Genomic DNA, 25,076 nt, shown 5'->3' with positions numbered 1-25,076 from the left:
TAGAAGGCAGGTTATATGGGTCATAGGTAGACCTTGGACTTTCCCTACCCCCTGAAGGAAATCACCATGGTGAGGGTAGCATAGGTTCCATATGTGATAAGGGAGAGATGGGCCTAGTGGGAAGTGGTGCAGGTTGCAGAGGAGGAGCAGTAGGTGGGGAGCACAGTGGAAAGGAAGTACTCATGTTGTGGTGCCGATACTTCCAAAGGTCGGTTTAGTGCCTCCTCAAAAGTCAATTTCATCTCAGGAGGATCAGGATCTTTAGGCTTGTCTGGAGGTTTTGGTCAGGATGCGATCAGTGCCAGGCTAGATGTGGATTCAATGCTGACTGGTGTCAAGCTCTTTGTATAGGCCCTGAAGGACTGAATGTTCAAAGTCCTCGGAGTCAGCAGAAGATGCAGGGGTAGATGGCAGCCCTTTCGGAGACGTAGATTTTTTAGGCTAATGGAGCGCTGAACTTGCTCAAGTCGGAAGTCTTCGGCTACGAAACAGGTCTTGAGGCAGTTCTCGGGGATGTAGACAGTGCTGCTGTTGAGATGGATAGACAACGCTTGGAGGCAGACTTCAGTGGCAAAGTAATGGTGAGCGTGGAGTCCGAATCCTCCGCTTGGTGCCGACCATGGCCTTGCAGTACTGGTGACCCAGAGCCCTCATGAGCACTTTGGGAACTCGAGGCTCCAGCCTCCTGAGGAGGTAAATGAAGTTGAAGAGCCGTCTGTTGGTTGATGGTACTCACTGAGACCACTTTGCATTGCCGTTACGCCGGCGAGGACTTATCCTCTTTCACATGGGAGCCAGACCTCTCAGTCAGCAAGAGCTCCGCTACTTCGCTGCTGGTTGCCCCTGCTGCTGGTCGCCCTCGGTATCTCTGTCCCCGGGATGTCCTCCTGCTGTTGGTACGTCATGGAGGTTGAGGGGATATGACAGGCTTGACTGTTCCGAAAGGTCTTATTATTATGGAACATGTGGCAGGTTACGCAGGAGTCCTCTCGATGGTCAGGAGACAGAGGTTACAGACTAGATGCAAGTCTGCCCTCAGGTACTTTGAATGATACTTGAAGCAAAAGCGAAGAGTCCTTTCCATTATGAGAACATTCACATGGGCCGAAGATGGCGTGGAAGGCCCTCTGTGGGCTAAGCCCCAGGTATGCGTCAAAAAGTGTTTAATCTGCAGATAACCAAGACAAAAGGAGTACGCTGTTGAAAAAAACGAGTAATTGCAACCACTTCCACCAAGGACCGGTTCTGAGTGGCTTCAGAGAACACAACACGTTGTTGAACTGGAGCTTGAAGGGACATGTCTGAATACAAATGCAGGGAAAAAACAACCTAACAATCGAGCCAATGGCCATGTGTATTACCAGCAATAGGTGGGGGTCACAGTACCTCGTGACTCCCAAAAACTTCTTTGAAGAAAAACAACTTGCACAAGTCCGAGCCCAACACTAGATGGCAGAAGTATGCACAGCATGTGTATCTACAGCTACACGGTACGAAAACAGAGTTTCTCAAACGGTCTAAATGTACCTACGAGAGTAAAAACATGCTTTACTTTTGGTAAGCTCTTTTTCTGGTGGGTGCTCCATCTACCCACAGATTGCTCACCTTTTAAATATCCCTAGTTGCCAGAAAAGATTCAAGAATGTTGCAGTAGTGATCCTGCACCAGTAGGTGGAACTGGCTCCATCTGGTCATTGGTTGCAACATGGATGTTATGTCAGTGTAGTCAAATAGCTCCACCCCAGTGCACTGAGGTCAGTTCCTCAACCACTAGTTCCTTGGTGGGAGGATTGGAGAGGAATCTGCAGGCAGAGTATCCACCAGCAGGGAACAAATGAAATGGCTCTCTCCTCTCACTTCCGAATCCAACCATTAATGTTTTGCAAATGTGTGAAGGGAAGCCCATGTTGCCTCATGACATATACCTGCCATGGAAAGTCCTCTCCTGTGCGGATGTCAATGCCTACGCTGTGGTGGAACAAGCATAAGTTCCTTCTAGTAGTTCCTTTTTAACAAATGCATAACAGATTCTAATACAGAAGAAGATTCAGCATAACAGTTTTGTTTTGCATCAACATGTCCTTTTAAAGAGCTGACCAGAGCTGCACTCTTATCCAATCAATGTAGAAGCTAGCTGCCCTCGGAGGGTCCAACATCTTCTCCCCTTTGGTGGGATGGGGCAGAGGAAAAAATATGGGAAGCAAAACAGACTGCCCAAATGGAACGGGGTAACCACTTTATTAGGCAGGAAAACCACTTTAGTTCTCAGAACCAGCTTGCCTGGATAACAATGGGTATAGGGCAGAAAGACACTCAATGCTTGCTGCTCACTGAGGCATCAAAGTAAGGTACTGGCCACTAAAAACTGTCCAGAGAATTAAAAGTCACAAATGGAAGCTGTATAAGTGTACCAAAGGGCCCCCAGTTGGAAAAGCAGGACCAAATTAAGGTCCCACTTAGGCATAACAAAAGGAGAAGATGAAAGTGCACGTTAATGCTTTCTTAAATCTCAACATATTAGGAGCCTTGAACAGAGCAGGCTGATCGGGAAGACAAATGGATGACAATAATATAATCTCTTTAACTGTGCCTGGTGCATACAATTTCTGGGCCAATGTAAGAGAAAGGTGAACTATGAGAAAGATGTGCTTTCAAAGGAATCACACTCATTTACACTCCAAGAAACACAACTGTTTCACCATCTGATGTCAATTGACTTGGAGGAGGGGCAATGGGCTGACAGGATAATATAAACCTCCTCAAGTGATATGCACAAAGAGCTTATTTATCCAAACTTAATCTACAGTTATGAATGTCAAGGCTGGGGTGCAGAACCTGTTTTCTGACTGGGAGAAAAGGCCTGGTCTAAGAGGTAACAAGAAGCGGGTGCAGTTGAGGACACATAGCTTCAATAGGTCTACATATAACACCCTCCTTGGCCAGTCTGGAGTAATCAAAATAACTTCGGACCAGTCCTATAACCACTTCCAACTCTCAAGAAATCAAGGGCATATGTTTAGAAGCAGGAAATTCTACATCACCCGAAAAACACCCGCAAAGGCTCCCTGCAATGGAAGCTGGAGGACACAGAAATCTAGGCAGTGTCCAACCTCATAAGTTGTAAAACAGACCATTTGAGGAGTGCTCTATAGGACAAGGATGTCCTGAAACACCGTTGATGGAGATGCCACTTATGGTCGGCAAGATGAGACTGACTTCCCTGTTGGCTCCTCTGTTCAGGGAGCCCTGCCAGATGGCTGGCAACCAGCTAGTTTCCATGCAATCCTGGCCAGAGCATACACGCGTTTCAGTAGAGAGGCATTGCAACCCCGCCCCCCCACGTTTGTTTACACACCACATCACTGTCAAGTTGTCTATCAAGTTATGAACATATTGACTGCCAATGGTCAGCAGGAAAGACTGGACAGGCAGGAAAATTACACTCAACTCTAGCAAACTCCTATGTAACTTTTGTTTATCTGGAGACGAGAGGACTCCAGTAAGAAAATAAGCTACTTACCTGTCTCTTCAGTATGGGAATCTTTCATAGATTAATATGCTTGAATCATTCCCGGTCCAAGACATGGGAGTTCGTGGTACCTTAAACAAACAATGTAATGCTAGACAGACCATAGAGGCACTAGGCCTTTTGGTTTAGTAACATATCCTAGTCATTTTTTTTTTTAAAGGAATAAACTTAAGTGTCAACCAAGCAGGTCACACCACCCTGTAGTACACAGCTTTCCAAACTTTTTATGTTGGGGACACACTTTTTGGAGATGCATCATTTTGGGACACAGTAAGGCAGTGTAGCGAGCGTAGCGTAGCGAGCCCGTACCACCTAGGGGGGGTTGGGGGGATCTCACTCGCTCCGTCTGTCTCACTCTCTTTCTCTCCCACTCTCTCTCTGTAACTGTCTCCCTCCCTCTGCCTCCCTCTCTCTCACTGTCTCCCTCCCTCTCTCTTACTATGTCTCCCTCCCTCTGTCTCCCTTTCTACCTCCCTCTGCCTGTCTCCCTCTGCCTGTCTCCCTCTGTCTGTCGCTCTGTCTGTCTACCTCCCTCTGTCTCTCTCTGTCTGTCTCGCTTCCTCTGTCTCCCTCCCTCTGTTTGTCTCGCTTCCTGTCTCCCTCCCTCTGTCTCCCTCCCTCTGTCTCCCACTCTGTCTCACACTGTAACTTTCTCCCTCCCTCCGTCTCCCTCCATCTCCCTATGTCTCCCTCCCTCCCTCTCCCTATGTCTCCCTCCCTCTCCCTATGTCTTCCTCCCTCTCCCTATGTCTTCCTCCCTCTCTCCCCCTCTGTCTCCCTCCCTCTCTCTGCCTATGTCTCCCTCTGTCTGTCTGTGTCTGTCTCCCTTTAGCTGTCTGTCTGTGTCTGTCTCCCTTTATCTGTCTGTCTCCCTCTGTCTGTCTGTCTGTCTCCCTTTGTCTGACTGTCTCCCTTTGTCTGACTGTCTCGGTCTGTCTGTCTCCCTCTGTCTGTCTGTCTCCCTCTGTCTGTCTGTCTCCCTCTGCCTGTCTACCTCCCTCCCTCTGTCTTCCTCCCTCTGTCTCCCTCCCTCTCTCTGCCTATGTCTCCCTCTGTCTGTCTCCCTCCCTCTGTCTCCCTCTCTCTGTATGTCTCCCTCTGTATCCTTCTCTCTGTATCCTTCCCTCTGTCTCCGTTCTTCTGTATGCGCCCCTCTGTATCTGTCCCTCTGTATCTGTCCCTCTCTCTCCCTGTCTTCCTCCCTCTAGCTCACTGTCTCCCTCCCTCTGCCTGTCACGCTCTGTCACCTCACCCCAGCTTCCCGGGCACACACAGCTGCACCCGAGTACTTCGCAGGTCTTTAAAGGACCATTTACTTGTTAATGGGGCTTTGTTGTGAATCTCCCGGCCCCCTAGAGCAGAGTGTCTCGGAGTCTGCGCTGCTGTGGCTGACTCCGAGACAGTCTTTCAAAGGAATGCCTCCTAATTATTAGTTATGTGCTAAGTGCCTCATCCAGTGACACACCCACCACTTGCAGGCGAATCAGTAGTGTGTCGGGACATACAGTTTGGAAAGCTCTGCTGTAGAACCTTTCTGAGAGTAGCTGTGTATACATAGTACTGGTATTGAGGTATAAAGATGAGCTTCCCTGGGGAGGTGGGCAGGTCGCGTGTGAATCGATGAAAGATACCAATACTGGAGAACTACTGTTACAGGTAACTAACTTATTTTCTTACTTCAGTATTGGAACTTTCATAATTTCACATGCTTGATTTAGAGTAAAGAGCAGTAAGGTGAGATCTTCTGCCACCTTGCTCGTTGATGTAGTGCATCGTGGTTGTATTGCCTGTCCAAACGAGTTCTGAGGAATTCTGTATCCTGGAAAGGAAAGCTCGTAAATCCAAATGCACTGTCTTTAGCTCTAGCAGGTTGATTTGGAGGCCATGACGAGAAAGTGGCCACTTGATGCTGCCCTGGAGATCCTGGAGGTAAGCTCCCCACCCTTACAGGGAAGTGTCTGTTACAATGACCAAAGGTGAAGCCAGAGTTAAGAAGGGTATCCCTCCTGAGAGATGTACAGGTTGTGACCACCAGGTGAGCGATTTGATCATAGGGGGGGTGACCTGTATGAGGTCACCCCCCCTATGATCTGCAGCGCAGACTCCGAGTGTAGCTTGTGCCCTTTGAATGTTCAGTGCTTCTTGAAGCAAGCTCATTCGCAGATGACAGTATGGGAATAGATGTATGCAGGATGACACCATACCCACACGAGATTTGTAGAGGCAAATGGAAAGTGACTTTTTTTGTATTAGCTTTGCTAAAGTCAACATTTTTCGTTGTCTCTCTGTTGTGGGGAACGTCCTGTTCAGCACTGTGTCTAGCATGGCTTCTAGGAATGTTATCCATTGTTACGGTTGAAGGACTGATTTGTCCAGATTCAGAGTGAGGCCAAGCTCGTTGAATAGGCATATGTAGGCTATGGTGGACGTTTATGCAGCCTGGTCAAAGGAGCCTTGACTAACTGGTCGTTTAGATAGAGGAAGACTTGATGTCTCTTGTCTGAGGAAGGCTGGTACAGGTGCTGAGCACTTTGCAAAAATGCAGGGGCAGATTTGAGACCGAAGGGTAGCACTCTAAACTGATAGTGGGTGATGGCTACTGTGAACCTGAGAAATTTCCTGTGCTTTAGATAGATGGGGATATGGAAATATGCATCTTGAAGGTCTAGGGATGACATGTAGGCTCCTTTATTCAGGAGTTGCAACATAACTTGTAATGTAACCATGCGGAATGACTGTTTCTTGAGGTATTTGTTGCAGGTTTTAAAATCCAGAATTGGTCTCCACTGCTTTGACTTCTTACAAATGTAGTATATGTAGTATACTTGTAAAGCGCACAGCTGCCCCAGCAACGGGGCGTCCCGGCGCTGTATAACTCTGGGGAACCCGTCCTGGCTTTCCCTGTGGGATGGTCCCTTGCTGGGAGTCCCCAAGGTGGAGCCAGGCATCCCCGGAATTGGTGGGGCCGTTGTGGAGATTAGGCAAGCTAATGCCCAGAGTTGCCGAGTGGAACCCCTGATTAGAGTAAGCACCGAAGCGAGAATTATCGAGTCCGCTGACCAAGGTCCACGACCCTGCCGCGTCGGGAATTGAACCCTGGTCCCAGGCTGACTTCTGCTCTCAGGCCTGCCGCCTCTAACCAGTGAGCCACACTACTCCACAAATTAGGAAGAAACGGGAGTAGAAACCTTTTCCTCTATGTAACTCTCTTTATAGCACCTTTCTTGAGCATGGTTTTGATCTCCAACTTGAGAAGGAGTAGATATTTTTGGACGGAAGTTTGAGGTGGGGTTGGGGGTGGTGTCTGAATGAATTTTAATGTATGTCTGAATTGAATCAGATCGAAAACCCACTGGTCGGTTATCTCTTTCCAGCGTTGCAGATAATATGTTATTCTTCCTGCTACTTTGGGTGGAAAATAGAGGGGAGTAGCCTGTGCCTGGAGGAAGTCCTTGCTGGAGGCTGGTATCTTTGCCTTGTCGTCCGACCTTCCTCTTATAGTGGGTCTGTGATAGGCTGCCAATGGTAAAATGAAAACAACATGTACAAAGCGCAGCTCATCCCTGAAGGTGTTTAGGCACTGATCTCGGAGAAGATGAAGTGCTTGTAAAGGAGGAAGAGGATTATTGGCTGAAACGTCAGGTTTTTATGGCTTTTCTGAAAGTTAAAAGACCAGTTTTCCTTTTAATTTCAAGTGGGAGAGAGTTCCAGAGTCTGGAAGAATGAAACTTCTTCAGCCCCAGCAGGCTTTTTTGCATTTAGGCTCTATAAGATTATATGCTGAGACAGACCAAAGTGGTCTGGATGGAATATACCATCGAAAGCTGTGTTTGAGGTACTCCAGGCCAGTGCCATGGAGTGCCTTAAAGGCAATGCATAGGGCTTTGAAATCGATGCCCTTCTTGACTGGAAGCCAGTGAAGGAGACTGAGTGCAGAAGAAACAGATTCGTATTTATGAAAGCTTGAAAGCAAGCGAGCAGCTGCATTCTGTGCAATCTGGATTTTGGTTTGGCACTTGTTCCTGATGTTGACAGATCAGGCATTACAGTAGTCATCCTTTGATAGTACGAGGGCTGAAGTCTTTTTTTGCAGAATGGGCGGGATGAAGGGAAATACCCTTGAGGAATTTTAACGTGTAGAAGGTGTCGGCAGTAATAGTATTGAAGTGGCTCTCGAAGAACAGTTTGCTTAAAAAAAAATAAAACACCCAGGGTTTTAACCTTATTAATGGGAGAAGGAAGAGAGCCAAGTTCCTGCGGCCACCAGGTTGGGGATTAAAAGGCACATTTTGCTATAAAAAGTAAAACCTGCTTTACTTAAGCTGAGCTTTAAGCAATTTAAAGTCCTCCTTCTCCCAACATGAAATAAACAGTTGTGAAAGCACCTGGCAGTGGCAGTTGGATAGATGGCCAAAGATATAACAATTTGGATGTCATCGGCGTAGGACACTACAGGGAACCCGAAGGATTGGATCAGTTCGGCCAGTGGAAGAACATAAATGTTAAAAAGCGGAACACCACTAAGTAATGTAAAGGTGGGAGAGTTAAAATCTTCCAGAGCTACAAACTATTCTCGATCAGTAAGAAAGGATTTCAACAGAGAGAGTGCTTGCCCCTTATTCCCGATTGAGGCGAGACGGTCTAAAAGTCTGTTATGAAGGACCGTGCCGAAAGCTGTAGAGAGGTCTAACAGAACTAAGGCAGCATTGCCTCTTGCATCACCGGTCTGCCTAACCTGTTCTGGTGCTGTGATCAGAGCAAGTTCAGTACTGTGATAGATTCTAAAGCCAAACTGGGTAGAGTAAAGGTGTCTGAGCCTCAATGAAGGTTGTAATTGTTGTATTCATGGTCATCTCAATGATTTTGGCAGAGAAGGGGAGTATAGAGATGGGCCGATAGTTATTTGGCTCTGTGTTGTCAAGATTTGTTTTTTCAAGAGCAGAAGAATAGATGGTTGTCACTGCTGGTATTAGGGCAGAAATTGTTGGTTAGTCAAGGAATATGTGGCATAGCAGAACTGTTGGTATCCCCCTCTATAAGATGGTTGCCTTCTTCCTCAAACGCCACGAATGATCAATGACTTGCCTATGTCCATATCTGTTTTTATGGCCTGGAGAGCATCATCAATGTATTTTCGAAACAAGGCCTCTCCATTAAAAGGCAGATCTAGTATTTTGATCCGGACCTCTGGCCTGAAGGTGGTAGCTTTAAGCCATCCTTGACGGCACAATACTGTTGCCCCAGCTAGCTGCCGGAATCCAGTGGTGGCAATATCCATGGCACAATCAATTATTTCTGATGATGTACTCTCACCTTCTTGCAATACTTTGTTTGCTTCACTCGATGTCATCTGGAAGCTTGTCCAGATACAGGGCAATATCGGACCTCATTTGCTGATCGTATTGTCTAAGCAGAGCAAGGAAATGTGCTGCTCCCACCGTAAGCGCTGACATGACTGAAAAGCGATTAACGATATTACCGAGGCGCCTACCCTTCTTGTCTGGAGGTGCTGATAGAGGTGTGGAGGGGTTTCTAGATATGCATTGTGCCACTTGGGAAATGACGGAGTCTGGTTTAGGGTGCCCCGTCAGGCGAGATGGTGCGTCCTATCGAAGGAGGAGGCGTCCTTCACTTCAGTTGCTTATGTTGGTGGTGGGTAAAAGGGCTTACTTTGCAACAGATTCTCTGCCACTGACCAACAGAGAAGATCTACGCTGCAGTGTCCAGGGTAATTCTGATGTTTGACAGGTTCTCCCCCTGCAGGTGTAGGCACCACTATAGAGCCTTCATCTGCCAGCATGCGTCAGTGACCATAGAATGAATGAAGCTACCAGACCTAACTAGCAAGGAACAATCACGAATGGAATTGAGCGGCCACCTAAAACTTTGGAATTCGATGCTGAATATCCCTGATGCTTCGGAGAGGAATGTTTTTCTCCAAAGAGGTTATATCCAGTGCTATACCTCTATGAGCAAGACATGCTGAGAGCACTAGGTGTAATAAAATCATCAAGTAGAGATGCTATGGATTTCAGATGGTCGGAAACCTGCAGTGGAGAATCCGAACGTGAGTGGCAAATAGTCTAGGTACAGGCTCACATGTGTTGCAACCACTGCCATCATCTTGGTGAAGACCATGGGTGCCAATGTTAGTGCAAACGGGAGGACGGCAACCTGATATATTGTGGGGCCTACCTCAAACTGTAGATCTCTCCTTTCCGACTTCAGGATCAGTATGTGGAAGAAACATGTTCTGCAAGTCAAGTGACACAATCCAGTTTTCTGCAAAAAGCGCCTGAGCTAGGGACAGCATCATGAACTTTTTCTTTCGCAAGGAAAAGTTCCAAACCCCAAAGTCCAGGATCGGATGCAGATCGCGATCTTCTTTGGGAACCAGGAAGTCCAGAGTATTGCACCCTTATGCAATTCCCTGCTCTTGGACAAATTCTACTGCTCCTACCTGATAACACTTCCTGTTGGAGAATCAGAGTGTGGTGCTCTGAATGAAAGGCGCGAGGTGGAGGGGATCCTCGAAATGGTGGAGTGGTGAGTCTGCTGATAGGGCATATTCCCCTTCTATAATCAGTAGCACCCATTGGTCTATTTGTGATGACCTTCAAGGCCAGTAGAAAGGGCAATACCTTTCCTTCAACCAGCTACATGTGTACCCTTAAGAGGGAACTAAGCATGGCTTTCTAGGTAGTGCAGGGGGAGAAGGGGATTGCTGAACCTATATGCCTTTAAGCTACCCTTGGCTTCTGTATTGCCTATGCAATTGATTAGGCTGTTTGATCAACTGGGATAACTGGCATTGATGAAATGGCAGCCTTGTATTTAATAGCCCCATACCTCACTATATTGCTTGTGAAAGTCTCTGGTTGGAGACAATAAGTCAATGGATGGGCCATGTTTTAAATATCCCAAGAGCTAAGCCTGCTTTATCACCAAACAGACAAAAGCAATTAAACTGCATGCACATCAGGCGAGCTGGCACATCACCTGGGAAGCCCTTGGACAGTTCTCCTTAGGGCGACCAACGAGCCCATTTTCCTGCCAATCAAATCCACAGTGTCAAGGCCTGCCCTGAATATCGGTCTGAAGGCCCTTTGATCTGTTTGCTACCATGGTACCATGTTTCATATTTACAACACCGTTTCACAAATTTTCACTTACTATGCCCTTTTGTGTACACACACACATCTTTAGAATCTCTCTATTTCCAGAAACACAGGACAAACCAGTTCCTTTTCCTGATGAGAATCTATAAATATGTAGGGTAAACACCTATTAACACCACTATTGGGTGGTTCAGGCAACAAGTAACGAGCCCCATAGAGCAAAACTTTACATAGGAAGAGTTAATTTCTAACCCTCAGGATCCTTCTCTAAAACACTTCCTCCTCCATGAATAATTTCTTCTATACATGTTAAAGTTTATTACAGCGAATATTCAAACTGCACAATGGAGAACTCCACACTTTTTAATTTTTATGTTAAATCAATTATCATGACTTGTAGAAAACATATGCTGTTTCAGTTTGATGATGTGTTGAAAATATATGTCCTATTTGAGAACCTTTGTTTAACATGCTTATATTAAAAATATATAAATAGATGTAAACCTTGTTGTACGCATATTACTGGACATTTTGAGTCATGCAAATATTACTATTACAATATGCACAAGAGTAAAAGGAGGTTCTTTATCGTTTAGACACATTTTAAGCGGGTCCTGCCTCTCCTACTTATACCAAGAGCGGTGGTGGCATTGGTGTTGCCAGCAAAGGAATATTAAGTGGAGTGATGTCAACCAGTGCCTGCCCTATGAAGGACTTCCCTGGAGGTGAAAAGAACTGAGCAGACCCACCACAGGAATGACGTCTAGGCATGGTGTTGTCCTGTCTTTTCCTCTTCTTAGGCATCCTTTTCTTCTCATTTAAAGTCTGTGAAGACTGGGACATATGGAGCTTTAATCCTGACCTTAAAGGGGAGCGGCAAAGAGCTCAGAGCGCACATGACTATGAAAAGCTTCACCTCCCACCCCTTTATTGCATTAGTGGGCATTAGACTGTATAGTTCACAGGATGTAGAGTTGGGCATCAGCCCAAGGCAGACCTTGTGAGCGTCAGAAACAGACATCTATCCATAGCAAGGGTGTCAGGGCTTAAATACTGCTTTTTTATGGGAAAATATATCTTCCCACTACAAAAAGTTAATTCAAAAGAAACTTTTTTGAGTGAAAATATCACAGATAGCATAACCTGATATGCGCTGAAGAGCACAGAAACAAAAAGAGGGTGCTGTGGTAGCGCTCCGTAACTCCAGTGACACAATGTCCATGCTACAACCAATGCCGAAATGGAACTAGTGTCACCTACCTACTGCAAAACGTCTGGATCCAGTCTGGCAACACGAGTATTCACAAGGTGAGGACTCTGGAGGAATAAGTACTGTCAGATACACACCACGTTTATTCCTGTTCAGTTAAGAATCTGGGAATTGTGAAATGGGAGGGATGCTGTTCCTAGGAGACGGCAGTATCTCAACATAATATCCAGTCCTTCCTTCGAACCTTGTAATCATTATTAAGACTGGCAGACTCTGCCACAATGACTTGATACATTATGAATGAGCACCAAGGTTATTATGGGAATGCTGCTTCAATGACTGCACCATTTCCTGGGTTAAATAGAGGACAATAGAGACAAAGTCTGTTGTTATTCCGGAATCTGTATGGCACATTCCAAAGACTAGTCCTAGGCGGCGATCCGCGAAACTCTGCTGCGCGGAGTTCCGTAAGCGGTGGAGTGTGTTACCTCGTGGTGATTTTTAGTGTGGGCTGTTTGTCCGCGCTATAAAATCTGTGCCAACTGCACCACGTGCAGTGCAAGACGGACAAAATCAATAGGCCATATTGGTCAATGCTTTAGTATGTGCCCAGAAACTTTCAAACACAAACGAGGATAAAGTTCATGATAAACTTAAACTACAGTATGAAAAGCACTGTCTTTTAATTTCACTAATGTAGTTTTGTGTACCTATTTAGGGGTTTGAGGATTATCAACCATCTTTGTCGCAAGGTACTGGACAAGGAAAATCTACATCCTTACATTAACCCAGTAGCGGTGCAATTGGCACAGGCATCTATTTGTAGGATGCAGGAAATAACCCAAAAGGGTACAGGCAGTGACCCAACATGGTGTTAGTTTTTAAAGTATATTTATGCTGCAAATCTACATTGCAGTGCTGTACAGCTTGGGCGGAAAAGTTTGTTTGATGAGACGAGTGGGCACATTGGCATAAAGAAGACTGCACATGGATGGCGCCACTATTTCAATTTTAGTATACACTGTCGTCAGAAATAATCCCCCACAAGGCAACAAATGTTAATATCTGGTGCCCCATCTCAAGATATTTTGGTAATTTTACCGTTAGGTTCTATTTCATTAGACATTGGCTTCTTTTACAAACCTTCATCGTGTTAATTTAGTCAGCTTTTACAAAACAATTATCTGTAAGTTCCATTTAGGTTTTGTTTAGGTAGCTTAAGGCCAACCCTTGAGGATTCAAAATTGTAACCGGTGGAGAAACATTATGCACATTTTTAAAAGCATAGTCTGCCTACCTATGGTAAAAAATAAAGTCTACGTTAAGGATTCCACCACAGGAAGAAGGCAAAACATAATGCACAGTTTTAAAAGCATAGGGTTTGAGCGGTAGTTTAAATTTCTACTACAAGGTAATCAGAGTTCTCCAAGTTGGGATTAGGGGAGAGTCAGGGACAAGTATTTCTACAGTACTGCAGTCTTAGGTCTCGTTGTATATAAACACACTGAGTTACCAAACAACCTATCCTCACTTCAAAAAATACTCTGAAGCTAATGTAATGCTACAAAAACATTTTATAACGTGAACTCTTTTACAAACTACACAGCATATTTCTTAATGTGAACTCTACCTTAGCCCAAGCACATCTTTCTCAAAGCTAAATTCTACATGGGTGAAGTTATGAATAAACTAACAAGAGCAGCTGCATTTTACCCACTCGTCTCCGGCAATATGTACTTTTTTCCCTTTAGGTAGACTATTCAATCTGCATGCTTCAGTGACACTAATTATTTCTTGATCTGTGTGTGCAGTGAAGGGAAGAGACTGAGTAAAAACCCTTTGAATATGAACACAATATATACGTTTACCCTTTTTTTCCCGGGCTCAGAGGCACGTGATTCATAATCATCTGGGAGCTGGAGAAAATCTTCCATCATGCTGGACATGGCCTCGCGGTTCCGTTTCTTATTACCCAATCTCAGGCCGTCCAGCTTGTCTGGAAAGACACAAAGGGAACAAGAAACGTTAGGTAAGAAAAATCGATATTCCTCAAAATCGCAGATCAAAAATGAGCCTTAAAGTGAACACACTTTGGATGGCCTTCTCCTAGCGTGCAGGGTTGCAACGCTAACATGTCCGGTCTGTCTTCTGGCAGCAGGTTGGCGAGGGAGCTGTGCAGGGTTCCTGCTCCTTCCACGTTGACTTCAATACTGCTAATCATCTGGACCCAGGGACGGGGTGCCCAGTCTCCTAACTCTTGAATACAAAGGTGCCCACCCTCAGCGTGGACACCCCATTTATTAAAACACATCCAGGTTGTTAGAAGACGCAGCAAGCCTAAAACCCATGCCAGCTAGGCTCCGCAGGCACGTGTCTACTTTCTTACAGGTGGGTGCAAAAAGCCTTATTGCACTTTTTGACCCAACTGCTTTAATCAGCTGTCAAAATCAAATGGGGACGAGTAAAGTGCCAGATCAAAAGCATTGAAGATCGATTCGAATAGTTAGATAAGTATTTGTTAAAGGTTTATTTTTAGGACGCATACTAAGAAAATACAGCTCACCCCCTCCCCCGGTTGAGGGACGCGCTCCACTTCACATAATTGTCATCGCCTGACACAATGGGCAGATTTTCTAGGGCACGAGAAACTGGGGGCATTCATCCTTCAGAGCAACTGTCCTGCTCAAGCATGGGTGCTCAGGTGAAAGATGTCATCTTCCATTATCTTTGTGTGTACTGCGCATTTTGCATAATTAATAATATGTTGCACTTGCCACAATCGTAACCAAAAAAAAATCAGTATTGCAAGCATTTCAAAGGTTGGTTAACAAAATGTTTTTAAAGCTGCAGGTGGGTGCAGCACGGCACCAAGCCCTTTGCAAACGTTACATGGTTACCAAGTGAAAAATCTGTTGCAACGGTGTTGAATGAACACAAGTGAGCAGACAGGGAGAGGTCTGCTGCATATAAACATCTCAAAGTAATTCAATATAGAAAGCAAGATTACTTCTTTGCCTTGAAATTATTACACGCAAATTCATGTTTCCTCACACACCGCTCTCAGAGTAAATGATACTTCAAGAAAGCACATACTTTAGAAAAGCATCGCAAACGACTGGCATCTGTTTTAAAGTTATTTTCTGCATCTGTAAGTCATTCCTAAGGAAATACATGAATAAATTCTAGATGTACCATAACGTTCTATATGAATATTCCATAATGTAAACCGGGGCTTCCTGACATACCACTTTGGGCACAAACCTAAAGCTGAAGACAAGCTTTGAAACGTTCTGCTGTGCAGAAAAGAGCGTCACTTTTCGCTGTATAACACACACATGGAGCAGGTTTGTGTTCTGCTGATTGCAACACAGTATACGTTTTACATAAACTATATTACTCAAAAAGGCAGTGTTTAAAAAAACGACGTGCTTCCAGGCAATGCAGAATCATTAACTGGCAATGAAAAACATTTTTAATAGGAAATGATTACTGTATATAACTGCGAATATTTTATTTATACCTCTGGCATATCGTTTTCATCAACGCGGATTAAAATCTCAAAACAGCTTCATAATGCCACAGAACGTGTAATTTGCATTTTCTTCATCGAATATAAAGCACAAAATTCCATGTAATTCAGTCATCCAAAGAACCTGCTAATGTCTTGGTAACAGTCGTTCTGATATTTAACAACCTAATCCCTTCTGTCTTGAATGCTGTTTGTTTGAGTATATTGGCATGAACTGTATTTTTGTTTCTTAAAACATTGTACCAAGTACAGGAAGGGGCATTTACATTGTTGGCAAGTGGACTGGAGGAAGCAGGGAGCAGGTTACAAGTACAAATCTGTGTAAGCCTACAGAGACTATATCCGGCATCGTAAACTAAATCTTAAAGTAGGTATAGTGAGGGCGTGCACTACTTTACTGCAACAGCGACACGTAAATTCCGGTCTGTAGATCTCACACACACGCTCTTCTTACACAACACACAACGATATGCTTGCACAGAGCTTAAGTTAATTCAACCCTCTTTCGCCACATTATAAGTACTAGTGGCTGACATAAGACCTTTGGCTTCACGTGAGAGGCAGCATTTATAAACTGAATTACCTTGACACAGTAGCAGTTGCTCTGTAAGATGACTCAACACTGTTTTATAATTGCATGCAGGGGGCCAGAAAAGGGGTGCTTTGTCATTAGTCTGGACGACTTGGTACTTGGAAAGCCACGCATCACAAAAATCACGATAGGTTAGGAGCTCAGTAGAAGTGTAAAGCGTAAGCGTTGCCATGATAGGGGACAACAGGGTCGGGCAAGGATGGCAGAGGGGACTGAGCGATCCTTCTATTAATTTCGCAGTATAAAGATGGTACAATGCAAAATGTCAGTTACTCGTCCAGTTCTATATGCAGGGACGTAGGTAACTACAAAAAAAAGATAAATCGTTGGATGAGCTACTAATGCCTATAATAGCAGGTGAAAAAGCGCGTGGCGGTTGCTGGGGTGCATAGGGGCGTGGGAACGGCTGCAGAGGAGCCTTTGTGCTGTGCGAAGGAAGAAGGGGCAGGGGGTGTTTGGAAAGCAGAAATTAAATACATTACTTACTTGTAAACTGTTTTCAGCCAGACCGTAATATGCATTGATGTGCATCACAAATGTCTCACCAAAAAGCAACTCATTTTCGTTAAACCTAGACATTTTTGTCTTGGAAATGAGTGCATCTGAAAACCCCTGTTTGGAGCAGAATAGAACCCAGTGTGGTGTGGACAAGCCTTCATCAGAGATGCGCTGGGCCTTGGCGCATCAGTGCTGAGGAAAGGAATGAGCACGTTACTTTCCTCTGGTAACGTTTTGTTTCTGGCGAGTACTCAAGTGCAGATTCCTCACGTTCTGAATACCCGCAGGCGCCAGAGTGGATCTCGAGATTTTTCTCATCATTGCTCACATGCAGCAGTAGGTGGCGTCCTGCAGCTCAACTTCAAATTCATTACACCCCAGAAGTAAAGCCACCGCTGCATGCTGAGATCACTGAGCACACTAATTGATCAGATGAAAGTGTGCATATCTCTAAATTGGGATTTTTTTTATGGATGGTAAAGAGTCTATTTCACAGAATGGGGGAGATGGGAGGGCAGTGGGGAATCTGCAGTTAGAGAATCCACCAGAAAGAGCATCAGCAAAGATAAGTAACATGTTCTTTTAACCATAGATTTCTCACCTTGTAAATCGATACCAAAGCATTACCTACCAAAGTGCTTTATCTGTAGAGTAGACTCGTACCAAAACATCTTGCAGAACCGAGCAGGTGAAGTGTCTCTCCCACCGGACCTGGCTGTAAGGGAGTAGTACTTCCTGAATATATGCACCAACGCCCATATTGCAGCCTGGCAGATATCAAGGACAGACACCTTTCCTGCCAATGGAGTGGTACTGGCATGGGCTCTCAGACCTTCCGGGTGATGGTTTTTAGCTAGTGCATAGCAGATCGTAATACACAGGACTGTCAAACTCAAGAAGGGCCTCTTCTGCACAGCCTTCTTTTTTTTGTTCCACAAAAACCCACAAATAGTTGATTGTCAACTCAACGGTCCTTGGTATGATCAATAAAAAATACTTATAGCCCTTTTGCGGTCCAACCGATGAAGCCTCTATTTCTCTTTAGAGGGGTGGAGGTGAGCATAGAATGCTGACAGTTGTGAATTGTCTACCCGGGACCGGAGTCGTAACTTTTGGTAAGAAGGCCACCCAAGTCTTTAGCACCAATCTGGAAAAAACGTTGTTGAAAACTGACATTTTCTGCAGTGCACTGACGCGATGAGCAGAGATAGCAATGAGGAAGACTCAGGATCAGGAAACATAATGAGCAGCTATGCATTGGGATGTAATGCCCAAGACCAGATCCCACTGTGGCATCACAAATGGCTTGGAAGGGAACATGTGCGTCAAGCCTTTTGTAAATCTCATCACAAGTGGTGATCTGAACAAGGACTGTCGGTTCGGAAAACACAAAGGTCAAAACGGGGCAAAGAAAACCTTTTACAGTGCCCAATGCAAAACCTAGTTGGGCAAAAGACCAATAAAAAAAAGGGCGTCAGATAGCTTTGCCTGTAAGAGGTTTGTGTCCCAGGCACTGCACTGGTTTACAAATTTGTCCCAGTGCCTGGCATAAATGGATTTTGTGGAGGTGTGACTAGTAGCAAGGAGGCAAATCAAATACAGCCAATTGCCACAAAACAATCTCAATGTATGGAGGTGCAAATTGCACATGGATTTGGGGGGAGGAAGCTATCCTACTGTTGAAACAGGAGGTTATTTCAAAGTGATAGCGTGACGCGTAGAGAGGTGTTCATGCTCAGGAGTTCCGTGTGTCATGTTCTTCTGGCCCAATCCAAGTCCACATTACGGTGAGTGGGGCCTTTTTGTACTTCATCTTCTTCAGAACTCGGGGCAGGAGGGGAAGTGGCAAGACGGCATACATGAATCTCTTGTCCAATTCCAACAATTATTTTTGTGGAAACCCCAATATACAAAACTGTTGACACAGAGTTTGACTGAGGCACAAAAAGATCTAGTCAGGGTTTCCCACCAGCAGAAGATGCACAGCTCCGCATTGGGAGGTATATACCACATGTGATCTTCAAGACAATTGGGTAGTTTGTCTGCTTGATTGTTTAAGAACTCACCAGGTGGCTAGCAACCAGAAACCGTGCCCTGGAGCTCCAGCCACCCCAAGCAAGGAAGCCTCCTTAAACAGAGAACAATACCTCTGTTGAAGTACCACATGGTGTGGTGTGGTCCATATAAACCTGCCCAAGCTTCCCTTTGAAAGATGGCAGGAACAGGGACAGATGACGAGCCCACAGCTACTAGATTGGATGTGGCGACTGCCCTCCACTGGAGATTACACTCTTATGATCTCAACCTACTCCCGGTGACCCACCCATAGCCCCCTAACCGAGCAGTGAGGAGTTTATCACCACTGTTAGCTCCAGGTGGGGAAAGGAGAGTGAGCTGCTGCAAGACAAACTGGGAGAAAGGTGGTCTTGATGCTGGGACTTCAAGCTCCATTGTAGGGCTCACATGCACCACCTGGTGTGGTTGCCAAGGTGGGTACGGAATATCATGAATTGCCAACCCGGGAGAAAGTGCGGGATTCTGCCTCCCACTGCCAGGGTATGTGTCGGAGAGCAAAATAAAGCGGTTTGTTGGCTGTTGTTGCATATAGAAGCTGGAAGACTGGTGCCCTTGCTAGCCCAAATGTTGCTAGCTTGATCCATGTCCCTGAAAGCACTGGGATGTCTATTTCCTCACTGGTTGGCAACATTGTGTCTGCCTATATGCCAAGTCCCTGGAGTAGCCCCCACATTTCTGAAACTAGATGACCAATTGTTTGGCAGGGTTCAAAAGTCCCAGGAACGCGTTGTAGCCTTACTGAATAAATGAATTGTTCCCTAAGGAGTCAAGCCTCTTGGATACCCTATCCAGAGGTGAGGAAGGAAAAAAGCCATGGGAGGTGGAGGCTTGGAGGACCAAGTTCTACGGGGTAGGGAGTAGAGTGAGGAAATTGGGGTACCGTAGAGCGGGCAGTGGGCAATCATCCTGTTCATAGGAGACCCTGTGCTAGACTTGGACCAGGTCCCAAGCAGGCCATCACGTAAGGGCTTCATTAAAGGGGAGAAGTGGTTCTCAGGGGGACACTCCCGGCTGAAGCACCGCCAAGACATTAGTCTCGACTGCCACAGCCGGCAGGCTAAGGTCCAGGACCTCAGTGCCCTCATCACCTCCACCATAGCGAAGGGCACTCAGCCGCAATGCCACGAATGCTGACACTCCCTCGTCTTGGCTGGCCGAGGTGAAGCCAAAGACCTCTGAGACTTCTTGCTTTGCTTCTTACGATGGGACTTACCTGAATGGCCCGATGACTGAGTGTGACAAAGATTTCGTACTTCGCGACTGCTCCCTTCCTCCTGCCTATGACTGAGATCGTCGTAGCTTCATACGTTGAGCCTTCAGGAGCTTGAGGGATTGCTCTCCCCAGGCCGTCAGGCTCATGGCAAACCAATCAGAGAAGGGCTTCGGATCGTGGATGCGCTTGAGACACCAAAGACATTTAAGATGCAGGTCTATCACTGACATTGGTCAGTGACAGGCAGGGGGTGACTCTGCAGGGCTTGAAGCCAACCTTCTGGGATGACACCCAGTAGTGTGGAAAGAAAACAAAAGATGTCAGCACGCTGGTGAGGTGCCTATATATTTCAGCGGGCAGTGGGCAAGGCATTAGGCTGCAGCTCTCCCGGGGCAGCTGGAGTGTTTCCGCCATCTTGAGGGGAGTGCAAATTTAGCAGGACAGTTGTTGTGGCCCAGACTGCTTAAATGCAGACACAGCTGCGAACCCGCAGCGGGCGTGCCGAAGGCAAGCCTGTCAGTGCCGTCGCCAGGACCCCAGCATCTTTTGCCACAGATTTTATCAGGTACTCGCGGGAAGAGCTCCTGGCTTTGGCATCCAACTGCCCTTCTCTACCCTGGGCCTTTCAGGAGCGATCTTTCCTTTGTGAATTCTGTGCATTTAAGCTGGCCCCAGTGGAGTGGGTCCTATGTCCACCAGGTCACACGGAGTAAAAGTTCCTCAGTTTGAACCGCCGCTCGCTGGCTAAACACCTCTTAGCTGGTGGGTCCCCTGATGCTCTATTTCTAACAGAGTTGGCTCACCCAAGACTCCGTGGCAGAGCCTTCCTCAAGGGTATGTGTTAGAGACCATCAATAGGGGGAAGGGGGGGGGGGGGCTATTGCAGTGGTTGTTAAGGAAGCTTACACCTTCAGCCTGTGTAAAGAGAATATAGTGGACTGCGAATCAGGCTCAATCATAACTTCATGGTATCCGGCCTCCTGATCTATAGGCCCCCCCAGGCCCACAAGTTTGTTTAGTGAAAACCTACTGAGTAAAGTGGGACAATTGGTCAGGAAGGCGGCGAATTTTACCACCCTAGGGGATCTCAATCTTCATCTCGAGAACGGGGGAAAGCTGAAATCACCAGTTTCTTGGCCGATTTAGAGGCCTTCCAGCTGATGCAGCACGTTCTTGAGGGTACTAACATGGCAAGCCATTTGTTGGACCCTATTTTCTCCAACCTTAGTTCTATAAAAATCTACTTGCCAGTCCCGCAGGCTTGGACTGATCACTTTTTGGTTTCATTCTCTCTGCAGTTGCAGGGCAAAGCTGATGTGATCTGCCCAGCCAAAGTTCTCAAACGCCCATGGCACAAGCTAGACATTGATCTCTTCTCTGCCTGGTTAGCTGAGCATAGGCCTCTGCTACCACCAAGTCCTCCATCCAGGTCCACACCCTCGCAGACGACCCCCTCAACACCTGCACTTCCGGATCCAGACTGACACCAACACCACCCTCAGAGGAACACATCTACAGACCTCCTGGACCCCGGGCCCTCTTCAGCGACTCCGTCGCCGACCCTGCCAGCACCCACGCACTCGCCTCCACGGACTACATCCTCCTCAGGGACCTGAACTTCCACCTCGAGAACAACAACACCACCAACTCCACCGCCCTGAACGACAAGCTCGGGCTCCGACAACTCGTCACCGAACCCACCCACGCCGCCGGCCACACGCTCGACCTCGTCTTCTCCACAAGCACCCACGTCGCGCCTTCAACCACACCACTGAACTCCACTGGACCGACCACCGATGCATCCACTTCACCTTCAAGAAACCAACCACACACCACCGCAGCCAACAGCTGCCCCGCCGCTGCTGGAGTCACCGAAGACCAGCTGACCTCCACCCTCTCCCAGAACCCACCCACCGACCCCACCGACACAGAAACCCTCCATCAACCAAACCAGCAAGAAAGCAGACTGGTTCACCGAAGATCTCCTGATCTCCAAACGAACATGCCGGAAGCAGGAGAAGAATGGCTCCACGACCGCACATCAGACAGCCACGCAGCCCACAAGTACGCCGCCCGCAGACATCACCACCTCATCAGAACAGCCAAGAGATCGTCCTTCAAAGCCTGACTGGATAACAACGCACACAACAGCAAAGAACTTTTCAACATAGTGAAGGAACTCTCCAACCCCAGCGCCAACACCAACGACATCCCGCCCTCGCAAGAGCTGTGCGACTCACTGGCCACCTTCTTCCATCGCAAGATCGCCGACATTCATGACAGCTTCAACTCCTCACCCGCCCCGACCGCAACATACCACACCCCAAACCTGCACTAATCAACTGACCTCCTGGTCCCACATCAACGACGAAGAGACTCGCAAGGTCATGAACTCCATCCACTCAGGATCTCCAACAGACCCCTGCCCACACCACGTTTTCAACATTGCCGATGCAACCATCGCCCCCCCCAGCTACGAAAGATCATCAACATCTCCTTCGACTCAGCGACATTCCCGGAAAGCTGGAAGCACGCCGAAATCAACGCCCTCCTCAAGAAGCCCAAGGCGGACCCCAAAGACCTCAAGAACTTCCGGACAATGTCCCTGCTTCCCTTCCCGGCGAAGGTCATCGAGAAAATCGCCAATATGCAGCTGACCCGCCACCTCGAGGATAACAACATCCTAGACCCATCCCAGTCTGGATTCAGACGCAACCACAGCACCGAGACTGCCCTTATCGCCGCCACAGATGACATCAGGCACCAGCTAGACAACGGCGAAACCTCAGCCCTCATCCTCCTGGACCTGTCAGCCGCTTTCGACACGGTCTGCCATCGCACACTAAGAGCACGCCTCCAAGAAGCCGGAATCCAGAAGAAGGCCCTGTACTGGACCACATCCTTCCTCTCCGGCAGAACACAGAGTCCGCCTCCCGCCCCTCCGATCCAAATCCACCGGCATCTGCGGCGTACCCCAGGGCTCAGCTCTCAGCCCGACCCTGTTCAATGTCTACATGGCCCCCCTCGCTCAAGTGGCCCGCAAGCACGACCTGAACATCATATCCTACGCCGACGACACCCAGCTCATCCTCTCTCTCACCAAGGACCCACACACCGCCAAAACCAAACTTCATGAGGGAATAAAGGCAGTCGCCGAGTGGATGAAGAATAGCTGTCTGAAACTAAACCCGGACAAGACTGAGGTCCTCATCATAGGTCCCACTGCTTCTGCGTGGGACGACTCCTGGTGGCCGACCACACTGGGAGCAGCCCCAGCACCCACGGACCATGCACGCAACCTGGGATTCATCCTCGACTCCTCCCTCTCCATGTCGAAGCAGGTCAATGCCATCTCCCTCGCCTGCTACAACACCCTCCGCATGCTCCGCAAGATCTACAAGTGGATCCCGACCGAAACAAGAAGAACTGTGACCCAAGCCCTCGTCAGCAGCAGGCTGAACTACGACAACGCACTCTACGCAGGAATCCCGGCCAAACACCTGCGACTACTACAACGCATCCAGAACGCCTCAGCCCGACCGATCCTCAACGCCCCCTGCCGCAGCCACATCACCTCCCACCAAAGAGACCTGCACTGGCTCCCCGTCAACAAGAGGATCACCTTCAAACTTCTCACCCACACACACAAAGCACTCCACAACACCGGACCAGCGTACCTGAACGACAGACTCAACTTCTACACCCACGCCCGCCAGCTACGCTCTGCCAGCCTCGCCCTTGCCTCTGTCCCACGGATCTAATGTACGACCTCCGGCGGCAGATCCTTCTCCTTCCTCGCCGCCAAGACCTGGAACACCCTCCCCACCCATCTGCGACAGACCCAAGACCTGGTCACCTTCAGAAGGCTCCTCAAGACCTGGCTTTTCGAGCAGTAGCAGCCCCCCCCGCGCCTTGAGACCCACACGGGTAAGTAGCGTGTTTTACAAATTCACTGATTTGATTTGCTACCACCAGACGTGGATGCGGCAAATGCGTGTTTCCAAGAATGGTTGACGGCCGGCCTGGATAGCTGTATCCCGGCCAAAGGGGCAGGAAAGGGGCGAGGGTCATCCAATTTGTGGTTCAACGATCCGGTAATTTTAGCAAAGAAGGGCTGCAAGCAGTTAGAGCCGCCTGGTGACGCTCTTACAATGCGTCTGCAAAGTTAGAATACCGGTCGGCTGTTAAGCAGTACCACAAGTGCATCCGGAGAGCGCGAGCGGAGTTTGTGGCCACCAAAATTCTGGCCAGCTCTAATCCCGTGAAGACTATCTTCTCCCTGCTCAAAGGCATGAAGAGCGCGGGTGCTACTAGGGTTTCTCCCATGGCCTCTAACCATCAGTGCGACAAGTTAGCACAGTACTTTGTTAACAAAGTTGAGCAGATCTACCTGGGTCTACCAATGGCTACCTTCCCTATGGAGGGGACAGCACCAGGAAGTCGGGATACCACGGGGGTAACTGCTGGTCATCGTTCCCACCCTTGACACTCTTGGAACTTGAGGCCCTGTGTCTAAAAATTAAATCAGGCTTCCCGGTTGACACTGTGTCACCTACCCATTATCGCCAGTTTCACTCACTCATTTCTCCTATGAGTTTAGATCTGGCCAACTTGTCCTTGATGTCAGCATAAGTACCTCGGGCGTGGAAACACGCTAAAGTTATCCCATTGCTAAAAAAACCTTTTCTGGACCCGGTCGAACCTTGCAATTATCAGCCCATCTCCCAGCTGCCTTTTTTTTGGCCAAGTTGGTGGAATTACATGTGAATTCTACTCTGTCCAAATTCATTGAGCAGAACGCTATGTTTGATCCATCACAACATGGTTTCCGACCCCGGCATAGCACCAAGTCCGCATTATTGATAGTGTCGGAAGCCATTCGGGGCAGTTTGGATGTAGGGGACTCAGCAGCCTTGGTCCTTCTGGACTTAAGTGCCGCATTTGATACGGTTTCCCATGAGATACTTCTTAAACGCCTTCAGGAAATTGGGATCAGGGATGTGGCCTTGGACTAGATCCGGTCTTTTTTAGAGGAAAGGTCCTTCCAGGTTTCAGTACCACCTGTTTACTCTCAGGAGTTTTCTTTGCATAAGGAGGTGCCGCAGGGCTCCATATTAATTCCACTCTTGTTCAACCTTTATGTTAGACCCATGGCAAAGGGCAGGGGGCTGTCCTTGGTGTCGTGCGCCGCCGACACCCAATTGGTGATAGCTTTTTCAAAGAAATGCAATACCAATTTGGGCAAGTTCAAGGAGGATCTCCTGGCCATCTCCGACTGGATGGCCGCAAACTGTTTACAGTTAAATGCCAG

General features: G+C 47.4%; 1 protein-coding gene across 6 annotated transcripts in view; it reads right to left on the bottom strand.

The window, feature by feature from the left end:
• Positions 1 to 25,076, bottom strand: part of YLPM1 (YLP motif containing 1) — a 1,323,976-nt gene that overhangs the window by 287,276 nt on the left and 1,011,624 nt on the right. For 3 of the 6 annotated variants that reach the window (XR_013600907.1, XM_078659897.1, XM_078659898.1), the window contains one exon: positions 13,726 to 13,853. The exons of the other annotated variants lie outside the window; for them this stretch is intronic. Coding sequence is in view for 2 of the 3 variants with exons in the window: in XM_078659897.1 (XP_078516023.1) it covers positions 13,726 to 13,853 (128 nt within the window). In the remaining variant the exon portion in view is untranslated. The remainder of the gene's footprint in view (positions 1 to 13,725; positions 13,854 to 25,076) is intronic. 6 annotated transcript variants of the gene reach the window in all.

Source organism: Lissotriton helveticus, chromosome 9 (assembly GCF_964261635.1).
Source record: "Lissotriton helveticus chromosome 9, aLisHel1.1, whole genome shotgun sequence".
NCBI classification, from domain to species: domain Eukaryota; kingdom Metazoa; phylum Chordata; class Amphibia; order Caudata; family Salamandridae; genus Lissotriton; species Lissotriton helveticus.
Note: the sequence above shows the minus strand (reverse complement) of the source record. Positions and strands in the feature narration are given on the sequence as shown.